At 38.3% G+C, this 12,878-nt stretch overlaps 1 protein-coding gene across 1 annotated transcript in view; it reads right to left on the bottom strand.

The window, feature by feature from the left end:
• Positions 1–12,878, bottom strand: part of DOCK4 (dedicator of cytokinesis 4) — a 353,512-nt gene that overhangs the window by 206,442 nt on the left and 134,192 nt on the right. The window contains exon 13 of the mRNA XM_007945030.1: positions 4,723–4,848. Coding sequence (XP_007943221.1) covers positions 4,723–4,848 — 126 coding nt within the window. The remainder of the gene's footprint in view (positions 1–4,722; positions 4,849–12,878) is intronic.

Genomic DNA, 12,878 nt, shown 5'->3' with positions numbered 1-12,878 from the left:
GGATTTCTACCTACAGATTTAGAATCATTTCTAATTTTTCATTTATTTTGTCATTTTGTTCTTGTATTTTCTTCCAAAATTCTTCTAGGGTTTTGTCTGTGTTTTCCTTGGTCTGTCTCTCAATCCTTTGAAGATACCTAAATATAATTCTTTTGAATTCCTTATCAGAGAGTTCCAATGCTGTGTCTTCCTCAGGGATGTGTTTTGGGTCTGTATCCTTGTCCCTTGTTTCTCCTGCTTTATCTTGCTCTTTTGTTTGGACTGTGATGCTCTGTTGTCTCCGAGGCATTGTGACATTTTTGTATTTATATTTAATTGGTGATTACATGTTGGAGTGACTTGCCCACAATTTTTGTTTTCTTTGTTTTGTTTGTATGTTATCTATACAGGCAGGGTACTGTGCTGTGCTCCTCTATTCACTTGTTGACAGCACTTACCTGCCTCCTTTATCAGCCTCTCATATGTCCTTGCCAACCCTGACAAACAAAGCCTGTTCTTAGGTCCCTGGAATCTGAATGAGAATGCTGTCTCTTTAAAATCCAAAATGGTTGCCACTTGTGAACATTCAAAATGGCTGCGCCCTCGGTCACTTTAAATATCCAAAATGGCCGGTGCTTATAAACATTCAAAATGGCTGTGCCCTTGGTCACTTTAATTATCTAAAATGGCTGCCACATGTAAACAATCAAAATGGCTGTGCCCTCTGGACAGCAGAAAGTACACAGCTCAGGTTATCTCCCTCCTTGCTGTTTCCCTTCCTAGTCATAGGCCACCAGAGCAGTTGTCCATGCAGCCCTTGGTGACTGGGACTGATCTTTAGGTCAATTCTCAGGTCCCAACACCACTTGGAAATATTCAGGCTGTTGGTCTCATCAGAGTAGCTGACAGTCCGCAGTTCCGACCATCTCTGTACTGTTTTCGTTCAGGTTTTTCCACTAGTTGGTGCCTAATCCACTTCTGTATAGTTCCTTTCAAAGCTCAGGGTCCCAGGATTACGTTCTGTGTCTCTGTCAACTGGTTTTACTTTTCTTTGTTGAAGAGGGTCTGTGTTGCTTGTCTGCCTATTCCTCCTTCTTACCGGAAGTCAGTTTCTGTATCTTTTAAGGTCTGTTTTCATAGCAATTCTACCATTGGGTCTCAAAGCTGTGCCAAGTGTCCTGCCTTCATTCTCTTGCTTCATTCTACACATGGAATTTAAACAAAGGCGTAGAGGGTCTCATTCTTAAAAATAAGGTCAGTACTAAGAGTACTTCATTTGGTCTTTCTATTTTTCTCCTTTTCTTGGTTGTGGACCAGGGAGAGGGTATGTGCAGCAATGACAAATACTACTACTTAATACAGTATGTTCCAGCTTCTGATATCTAGAAAACAGGTGAAAACTTTTTGTTACTATGGGAGACTAAGTCAAACATAAGGTGATGGCCTTTTATAATAAAACCCAATGACTAATAAAAATTCATTCTTGGGCTTATAGAGTAAAGGATAAAATATATAAAATGTTTTCAATAAATATAAGCCATAATAACCTGTGTAGCTTATACTATTCCAAGGTTAGATATCAAAAGGAAGATTGGGCAATCTACTTCCATAGAGATACCGCCTTGGAAACACAAGGAAGGGTAGCCATGAGTCAAATCGATTCGAAATATGAGTTGAAATCATCTCAATGATACCCAACAGCAATACTGGATTGTTTTGTCGTTATGTGTCATCAAGTCTTCTCCAACCCATAGCGACCCCTCCTTGGGTTTCTGAGGCAGTATCACTATAGAAGTAGATTGCCCAATCTTCCTTCTAAGGAGTGGCCAGTGGGTTTGAACCACCAACCTTCTGGTTAGCAGTAAAGTAAGGTCTGAAAAGGAGGAGGAAGGGGAAGAGAAGGGGGAAGGAAAGAGAGAGAGAGACATGAAGAAGAGGAGACGAAGAAGAAAAGGACAAACAAGGAAGGAAAAGAGAAAGAAAATGATAGGTCTAGATGCATAAAGGGAGAGACACCTAGAACCTAAGTTTGCTGAAAGTCACTGCCCACTCCACACAGTCACAGCAGAGAATCCCTAGATGTCTAGTACCTCTGATACCTACTAAATGACAATTAGACTTTAAAAAAATTTGTCCTAGCCTTAAAGCATCAATGGTGTTTAAAAAATTATTCTTTCACAAACTTTTGACTTTTGCAGAATTACAGAAATTCAAACAATTTTAGAGTTCAGAAATTTCTTTTTAACATTAAATATGGCACTTTGTTAGTTATGACTGTGTGTTCTTTCCATATGAGAACAAGTGTTTGCTATCGGTGCCATGCAGGAGTGAGAATAATGACTCGGGAGATGTGGGCCTCAAATCATCAGCCTTGAAGACTCGGCTCAGGTGTCCTCTTTCCAGGAAGCCTGAAAAAGACCCCAGGTTGGGATTCTATCACCTCCCTCTAACCCCTTAAAAATTGTAGTGTGTCTTGCACCTTAGATTGTAACCCAGCTGACGGCATGAACATGGACTCTTCTCACCAACCATCTATCTCTACTGCTAACACTCTGGTCCAAGTCATAGTCATCCCTCACCTGGATTACTACAAAAGACCTCACACTGGTCTCCCTGTTTCTACTCTGCTCTCTTATCCCGCTCCAAGTATAATCTCCACACAGTAACCAGAATGATCTTGAGACAATGTAAACTAGCTTGTCAGTCCTCTGCTCAAAACCCACTAGTTGTTTCCTCCTCATTCTGTATAACAGTTAAGTGCTTAGTGTGAGCTACAAGGTCACATATGATTTTCCTCAAACACTTTCTCCACACCCATTACTGTGGTCTGGTCAAGCTGGGTTCCTTGCAGGTCCTTGGACATGGCAGGCATTCTACTGCCTCAGGACCTTGTACTCCTTCTCTCTGCCTACAATGCTTCTATCTGTATAGATTCCTCACTTCCTTCAGGTCTCTACTCTGAAATAACCTTCTCACCTAAATTTCTCACCTACCTAACATTTCAACCTATCGATACACTACCACCTCTGAGACTCTTTAGCCCTTTTACTTGCCTTGGTTTTCATCTTAGCACTTATCATTCTTGAACATATATATCTTACTTACATGTTATCATTTTCCTCATTAGAAAGTAAGAAGCATGAATGAAGGGAATTTTTTTCTCCCGTGTTCACTGTCGTGTCCCCAGTATCTAGATGAATGCCTTGATACATAGAAAGTGTTCGATAAATATTTGTAGAATGAAAGAGTCTTCATACTCTCAGCTCCTACCACAGAGTCAATGCTCAATGCTTACTGACATGAACTAAACTAAGTTTTGCTAAAAACATCTTCTTATCAGCAAGCTATACCCTTCTTGCTCAACTCCTTGGATTGCATATGATAAAAAAACCAAAAAGCAATCCCATTGCCACTGAGTCGATTCCTACTCATAGCAACCCTTGTACATGATAAATGAAACCCACTTTCATCAAATTGATTATAACTCATAGCAACTCCCAAAGAGTCTCCAAGGCTATAAATCTGTACAGATGTAGACTGCCTCATCTTCCTCCCATGGAGCAGCTGATGGGTTTAACTGCCGAACTTCTGGTGAGCAGCCAAATGCCAACCCACTGTGTCACCAGAGCACAGTTGATCCTAACTGCTATAAGGATTGAGGTGCAGTAGAGGGTCAGTGACAAAGGGAAAGACCCTTAGCAGAATGAACTGACAAAGTGGCTGTGAGGATGGGCTTAAGCATGGCAATGATTGGAGGATGGCAAAAGATCTGGCACTCTTTTGTTCTGTTGTACACAGGGTCACTGAGAACTGGAACTGACCTGACTGCACCTAACAACAACAAACATAAGAGTTGAAGGAGTGTATTTTTTTTAGCTTATTTTGGTTGAGAGATTATGACTGTGCCACTCCAAAATGCTCAACTTTTCAATAAATTTGGCATTTATTTTAGTGTGTATTTCCTTAACTTATACCTTTTCCATATACAAAAGACATACATTTTTAGGGTCTTGAGTGCAAATAAAGATCTTAATTATATACACAAAAAGAACTAGAAAAGCTATAGAATCATATATGTCTTCTGTATGTGGCTGTGTATTACATATATATGTATGTGTACACACACACACACAATCTGTATACACACACACACACACATACATACCAGCCAAGATAGGCTAACTATTGCTAATTAACTGTTCTTATTAAAACTTATGAGAATATCCTCTAAGCAATTTCACCAACATTTTCCATCAAGGGATACAATATTTTCTGGATACTAGTTCATTTTTCCCCTCTTACCATACTCATAATAAAATGCAATCATAGCCCCCAAAATTACCCACCCCAATGTAAAGAAAATGTAAAAATATTTTATTTTTAATTTACTCATTGTTTAATCACATGCTTCATTTTATTTTTTAGCACGGTCCATTTGAACTCTATAAAGGAGACTATGTGAAAAATTTCTCAAGAGCCAAAAGCAGACAATACACCCATATTTCATCACCTTGGCTCTTACCAAGTTACCTACCAAAAATGAAATCCTTGTCTGTTAAGTCAATTCTGACTCATGGTGACCCCATGTCTTATAGAGCAGACATAAGGTTTCTTGGCTATAACCTTCACAGAGCAGTTTGCCAGGTCCCTCTGCTGAGTGACTGGGTGGGTTCAAACCATCAGCCTTTAGGTTAGCAGCAGACTGCAAACTGCTTGCACCACCCAGACTCCATAGTTACCTACCAGGCATTATAATATTAGAAAACCCCAACTTCCTCGTTATGGATACTCCGTGAGAAAACACCGATGAGTATTCTCTTCTGATTTGTTCAATGTCTCCATGTAACAGCTGTAGGGAAACTGCTAATCCTAAAACAAATGAGAGATAACAGAGTAAAATAACTGAAAAATAGAAATAGCATGAAGAAAAATAAGTCCAAATTTATGGCACCATCATTTACATCATTTCAAGTTAAGGTTTAATTTTCAAGTGAAATCAATAGAGTCTACAGGAATAATATCTATATAACCCTTTTCCAACTTCAGCATATGAATTTTATTAGGAGGTTCACAGCAAACGGAGACACTTCAGCAGAACACTGAGAGGATGATACCCCGCTTTAATCCCCAAACCCTGTTCTCAAGCCCCAGCCAAAGAGAGCATATTCCTGCACGCCAACAATCACCAGATGGCTACCCAGACCTAGATGATGTTCACATCTAAATGGGAGCTTTTAAAAAAAAAAAGACAGTATACATAGGCAAAAATATACTATTTCAAAATTTCTACATATATAATACAGTGACATCGATTATGTTCATCAAGTTATGCTACCATTCTTGCTATCCTTTTTCAAATCAATCCATCACCATATCTTAAACTCACTATTCCCTAAGCTTCCCATCTGATCTTCAAAGTTGTCCTTGTTGATTTGATCTCACAGAGAAAATTTTTAAAAAGGGCACAATGCTCAGAGCAGACATACTTTATTAATTAAGATGAACTATTTTTGGTTCAAAGAAGACTTCAGGAGATAGTGTGAGTTTAAGGTTCAAAGTTTAAAGATTGCCTCAGAGCAATAGTCTTGGGAGTTTATCCAGCCTGAATGGCACCCAAGTCTGGATTCCATCTACAGGGGAGCTTTTAATAAGGCCCCATACATAATTGTCAAATAAATAATGATCAAATACCAGAAAGATGAACAGAAATATGAGGACATATAATAATTCAAGGATTGAAAACACATTTGTGGAGATTCTCTTGAAACTTAAGTAACAAAGATGATTATAATGAAACAAAGATTCATTCTGAATACCATACACAGTAGAAACTCATAATGGTGGTGTTTTCTAATGAGATGAATTCAGCATGATGTAGGTCACTTTGACAACAATCTAAGGGAATTTAGTAGTAGAGTCCTAAAATAACTTTCTTTTTTTTAAAATTTCACTTATATGTGGAATCCCAATTATACTAACATTACTACAGTGAGATATAGAAAAGATAAATGACATTTAAAAAATATCTTATTTTCCAAATCCCTAGGTAAGAACAAAAAGAAAATTAATGTCATATATTTGTGAATATATTTGTAGATTTCTAAGATGCTACTCCTCTTCTTCCTTTTTTTTTCTTCTATTATTTTAAAACAAGAAAAGCAAAGAAAGTCCCTCACTTACATAGCAATAGAAAATGAAACTGGCCAGTGGTGACAATTACTTTAAAAACTTTCATTCATCATTAACCCAAACTCAATTTCAAAATAAATTTGGATGGTAGAGGCAAAAGAAAGATAAATCTGTATGCCAACGATTCTCAATCTGCATCATTAGTTATCATCACTTTTCACTCAATAAGGGACATATCATGTGTGAGTTATCACTCCTCATTAACCATTTACAACATTACAATGTCATCTAAAAACACAGACCATAGGAATGACAACAAGCACAGTGGAATGGAGAAGAGATGCAAAACTTATTTGCCACACATCTAGTATGGAATCTCCCTTTCATTCTCCCTCAACAATATGAACTAAACAAACAAACAACAAAAGCAGCATTTTGTTGGTTGGTTTGCTTGCTTTTCATAGAGTGGTTAAAACACCAGGAGTACTGGTAAAGCAGCAGAAGGCTCAGAGAGAAGCCAGAGCCTCTCGGGGGCTGGAATCAGGCTTCCACGAGAAATGTCTCCAGGGCAGTGACATAGTAGGACTGGGACCATACCATCTAGTAAGATGGATCTAATAGAATGTTTGTCTTAGAGAGTTGCTGTGAGAATTAAATTAAATCTGGAAGGTATTCAGGAACTTTTAGTTATAACTGTATCCCATTTTGGCCTAGCTAACCCTTGTTATTGTTTTGTGTCCTTGAGTCAGTGCTGACTCATAGGGACCTTATAGAGCAAAGTAGAAATTCCCCATGGGGTTTTCTAGGCTGTAATCTTTTCTTCTCTTCCCTTTCCTTCCCTTCCCCTTCCTTTCCTTCTCTCTTTTAAGGGAGGAGCAGGGTGGCCTTGCATTCTTGGAGAAGACAAGGGACTGTAGGGGGTCCTTATGAAGCACCATCCCTGTTAGTATCACTTTCTAAATTCAGGGTGGTAGATTTCTCCACAACAAAGGATATGGTTGACAGAGAGGAGTTAGGAAGCGAGAGAGGACATGGGTTTTTGGGCTCAAGTCAGGGGAGCCACCTTTTGTTCCCTTCTGTGGAAGAGTGGGGAACTAGGACCTCAATCTGACAGGCAGTGGGGGCTAGGGCCTGGCTGAGGGCCATTTTTCCCTCATGAAGAGGCTTGTCTTCTCTCAAAATTCTGTTACATATTCCATTTCTTCTTTCGTGACCCAAAAAATTTTGGTTTGGGACTCTGCCCTTCCTCCTTGCCATTTTAGACTATAATCTTTAAGGAAGCAGATGGCCAGGTCTTTTCTCCCACCAAGCAGCTGGTGGGATCAAACTGCCAACCTTTTGGTTACCCATTGCACCACCGGGGCTCCTAGCTAATGCCTGTTGTTGTTAGGTACTGTTAAGTTGGTTCACAGTTACTCTATGTGCAACACAATGAAACACTGTCTAGTCCTGTGCCTTCCTCACAATCGGTGCCAGGTTTGAGCCTACTGTTGCAGCCACTGTGTCAGTCCATCTCGTTGAGGGCCTTCCTCTTTTTTCGCTGACCCTCTCCTGTATCATGCATGATGTCCTTCTTCAGGGACTGGTCCCTCCTAATCACATGTCCAAAGTTGATGAGAAAAACTCCTGCCATGTTCGCTTCTAAGGAGCATTCTGGCTGTACTTGTTCTAAGACAGATTTGTTCATTCTTCTGATAGTCCATGGTATATTAAATATTCGTTGCCAGCACCATATTCAAAGACATCAATTCTTCTTTGATCTTTCTTATTCTTTGTGCAGCTTTTGCAGGCATATGAGGGGAATGAAAACACCATGGCTTGGGTCAGGCACAACTTAGTATTCAAAGTGGTATCTGTGTTCTTCAGCACTTTAAAGAGGTCTTTTGCAGCAGATTTGCAATATGTCAAATGATTTCTTGACTGCTGTTTCCATGGGTGTTGACTGTGGATCCAAGTAAAATGAAATCCTTGACAGCTTAAATCATTTCTTCATTTATCATGATTCTACTTATTCATCCACTCATGAGGATTTTTGTTTTCATGATGTTGAGGTGTAATCCATAACAAAGGCTGTAGTCTTTGATCTTCATCAGTAAGTGCTTATGTTCTCTCTGCTTTCAGCAAACTAGGCTGTGTCACCTGCATTTTGCAGGTTGTTAATGAGACTTCCTTCCTCCAATCCTTATGCCATGTTCTTCTTCACGTAGTCCAGTTTCTAAGATAATGTGCTGAACATACAGACTGAATAATTATGGTGAAAGGATACTACCCTGACGTACACCTTTCCTGATTTTAAACCATGCTGTAAGGTAACTCTTAAAGTGACTGGAAACCCTACGGAGCACAGCTCAAGTCTGACACACACGGGGTTGCAATGAGTTGAAATGGACTCAATGGCAACTAATGACCCTTATGAGGCTCCCATCGCCCCCTTCCCTTGGAGTTGGGTGACTAAAGATAACAGAGTGAAAGAATCTGTTCTCCAATACCCTCATAGAATGAAGTAATGAGAAAATAAGGCTTCTGGATAGTTTGATGGACACAACTACTAGTGCAGCTTTGGGATACTTTACATGGTACTGCTGGTTGCTTTTGAAACTCAGAGGCAGGAGAATGAAGACAAACTAAATGTGTTATAATCCATCTGTTCCAGCAGTTATCTCTTCCTGACTCACACTCTCCCACTACTCTTACCTCATTACTGGTATCTCTGTTCTCCTCCTACTGTGTCCTTTTGCCTTCAAAACACTCACCCACTCCATCACCACTGTCATTAGCATCACCAGGAGCTGGTATTTGTAGAATACCAGTGTGTGCCAGACACATAATAAGAGTCCTTCCCACTGAGGAGAACACTGTCCAAATCCGGGTATGCTATAAGCAGTATGTGAAATTAGAGAACCAAACGGATTGAACAAAATGCTTGAAGTCCTATGATTTTTGCAAGTGATTTTACTGAGACTTCTCATTGAATGATCTGATTAGTGATACTAGCAATATTATGTGGCACACGTAAAGGAAGAAGAGAAAAGAACTGAACAGTAATGAAAAAGAAAAGGATTATGCTATTGGGGGAAGGTTTAGAAGAAAGAAAACCGACCCAGGAGTCTCGTTTTGCTCTCTAGGAACTAACACACTTTTAACCAACAGTGAAACTTTTTATATAAACAGAATACTTTATAGAGGATGAACCCGAGAAAAGAAAAGCCTTAAGTCAAAGTTAATCCTGAAGAAAATTAAAGAGGACAGGAAATGGAGAAAAACTATGTTTTAGTACAACACATAAGGAGAGTAAGTATGAACACAGAAATACAGCAATGCTCTCTGTACAGCAAGAATCACAGAGATGAGTGCAGAATGACAGACAGCATTCATTTAGAAAAATAGAGAGGAGTCACTAGGTGGTTAAGGGAAGGAATCAGAGAAGTGATGGAAAAAAGACAAAACAGCATGGGGGACGCAAGGAAAACCAGGCATTTAAGAACTGAATGCACCCTAAAATTCAATTACATATGATATTTGTCAATGTGAAGGAGACAAGAGAAGAGACAAGCTGAAGAGAGACAGAGATAAAAGCCCTCATCATTTTATCTGCCTAGCCAAGTATAATAATCTGGGGGAGAATTGTCATTTTGAGGCAAAACACCTTCTCCAGAATTAAGAACTCCCAGACAGTCTAGAATTGGAAAAGTCAACTGGATAGATGGCTTGACCACAATGCACTTGACTCTTTACACATCATCAACTCAGCTTCCAGAAAGAAACCACAACACTTAAATGAAACACATCAAAGACTTAAAACACATCAAGACAAACAAAGACAAAGACATATTAGCAGTGATGAGTCCACAAAGACCAGCCACAAAAAGCCATTACAATATGTTTTATTTTTCAATCAGGGAAATTCCTGATCTTAGTTTTATAATTGTCCTTAATTACAATGACCACAATAAAGAGGTTGGATAAATTAGTCACCAGAAAAATAATCAATAATGTATTTAGACTAAGAAACTACTCATGACTACAAAGGAGAGACAGAACAAATATTTACACAGTTCGGCTAACTGAGGACTAGCCCTATCCCTTCAGTGGCAGTGGTTTATGACACAGGGCATGTTCACAGAGCAGTATTTCTCTTTCCATTCTTTTCCTTGTAAGATAGTTCACTTTCCTGGCCTTCCCTGCTAAGTCTAGGTGGAGTAACTTCTCAACTTTTATCTGCACACTTTACTTAATTCCTGCCACAATTTAAACTACTCACTATGAGCAAGGCAGTAACTCACGGCTTGGGAAAGAAGGCAGGAGGCGAGTATAAGCATGTATACAGTAGGGTCCCTGTTGCTAAGGAACTGATAATCTAATAATCAAAGTGAAACACACATGTATGTAATAAAATATGGAGCAGAATTGATTGACTGCATGATAGGAACATTAAAATAAGGAGAAGTAATTGTTGATTGGGGGAATTTGGAAGTTCAGGGAAGAATTTTTTATAAAAGGATTTATGACAACCAATAAACTGAAGAATTAAGTTAAACATTTAATTTCACAAAATATATAAACAATGTTTTATAATTACTTCTTTTCTGGCTCTTAATCTATGTATGAAAAAGGAAATTGCTAAGGAAGACATGTTCACCTTATTAGAGGAAACATAATCATTAAATTGAACTTTACATCAGCCTAGATGCTTATGCCCCAATTAAAATGATTTGCTATCTAATTTTTAACCAAGGCACAGTCATTAATTAATCTGGAGTCTGTCACAAAGCAATCTATTTTTCATGATGAAGCTTAGCTTAAGAAGCAGTAGCAAAAGTAAGGAAGGCACTGTATCTGTTTAGTCAAATGTGGCTGATCATTTGGTGGCTCTAATCTTACGGGTATTGAAGTGAACTTATTCTATAAGATTGTTCCTTTTAAATTTATGAAATTCTGCACTTTTAAAAATTAGAAACAGCAAGTACAGCATGATTTATAAGTAGCAGCCAAAACTGATTTTAGACTACATCAGCCATTTTGCCACCAATAAACCAAACAGCATATAGTTGTGAGTACACAGCAATGTAAAAATGGAAAGTAGTGACAAATATATCTGAGACATACATACATGATGCTACTAAGTGTGCAGTTTCAGAAAGGTATCACATGGCTGCATGACCCTGACTCAACTTTAACTATTTGTAAAGACAGCAAGACACAAATTACTTTGGCAATATCTAGCACAAAGGAAGTGTTCAATTATGGTAGTTGTTGCTGCTTCTACTGCTATAATCACTACAATTACATCACACCATTGTTTCTGCTCTTATTTTTCCCTATCATGACTTTCAACAAAGTGGCTTCCATCAAAAGATGGTAAGTCCTCTAAGTGCCATCTACAGAGATAATACTTGTTTTATAGGCAAGTTCACATATCACTTGATTCAGCCAAGTATTTCCTGTCCCATGAATAACTGAAAACCCACTTCTATAGTGGTTTCAAAGCAAAGCTACATATCAAGATTAATATCCTAACAAGGGAGATGAGACAAACAGAAAACAAATACAAACAGGCAAAATATACTAACAGATATATAGAAAGAATGTGAAATTCTTAATAATTTAAGGATTCAGGGTTTGTGTTCAGATATTTTTAAGCCAAGACTCTGACCAAGTGGCAAATTGTGAAATATCTTTGAAAATGTATTTTGCATATAATTTGTTGAAGAGGTTATTCTGCTGCTATTTTACTTGGTGTTTTCCAGTTATCATAATTTTTCCTTGTTTCTTTTATTTTATTTCATTTCAATCTTCCAAATGAATTGAGCTTTCTTATTTCTCTGTTAATCAAGAAGTTATATATTCTATTTCTATTTTTCAAATGTTTAACATAAATGATTTAAAGTCTAAATTTAATAAATAGCTCTACTCTCCTTCTTAACAATTCCAGGAAATTAGATCTTTTTAACCCTGATGATGATGACGATGATATATATTTTCAACTGTTGTTGCTTATAGTCAATGTTTATTTAGATTTATCATATTCTTTGCACACTACTGCTTCCTACAGTCCATTCCTCCCTTCTAGGTTCAATTTCTTTACTATGCTAATCTTCTCTAAGTGGGTTTTCCAGGGAATGTGTGCACAGTAAACTCTCTCAATCTTTATCTGAAAATGTCTTTATTTCAGTTTCCCCTAGTAAGTAATAAAATAGCAGTATAACATTCAAAGTTGGAGAACGTCTGGTAAGATGAATAGGCAGACAAGAGACACAGACCCTCTTCAACAAAGAAGAGAAAAACCAGTTGACAGAGATGTAGAAGATAATCTTAGAGCCCTGAGCTTTGAAAGGAACGATACAGAAGTGGATTAGACACCAACTAGTGGAAAAACCTGCAAGAAAACAGTGAGTACAGAGACAGTCAGAGCTGTGAACTGTCAGCTACTCAGACGGGACCAACAACCTGAATATTTCCAAGTGGTATTGGGACCTGAGAATTGACTTAAAGATCAGCCCTGGTCACCAAGGGCTGTAGGGATGATGGTGCTGGTGCCCTATGAGTAGGAAGGGAAATAGCAAGGAGGGAGACAACCTTAGATGTTGACTTTCCACTGTCCAGAGGGTGCAGCCATTTTGATTGTTTACATGAGGCAGCCACTTTGAATATTTAAAGTGACTGAGGGTGCAACCATTTTTTTTTTTTTTTTTTATTAGGATCTGGGTGAAGATTTACAGAGTAAATTCACTTTTCATACAGCAGTTCACATATACTTTGTCTCATGTCAT

This window comes from Orycteropus afer, unplaced genomic scaffold, assembly GCF_000298275.1.
Source record: "Orycteropus afer afer isolate SDZICR_OR568_19922 unplaced genomic scaffold, OryAfe1.0 scaffold00007, whole genome shotgun sequence".
NCBI lineage: Eukaryota > Metazoa > Chordata > Mammalia > Tubulidentata > Orycteropodidae > Orycteropus > Orycteropus afer.
Note: the sequence above shows the minus strand (reverse complement) of the source record. Positions and strands in the feature narration are given on the sequence as shown.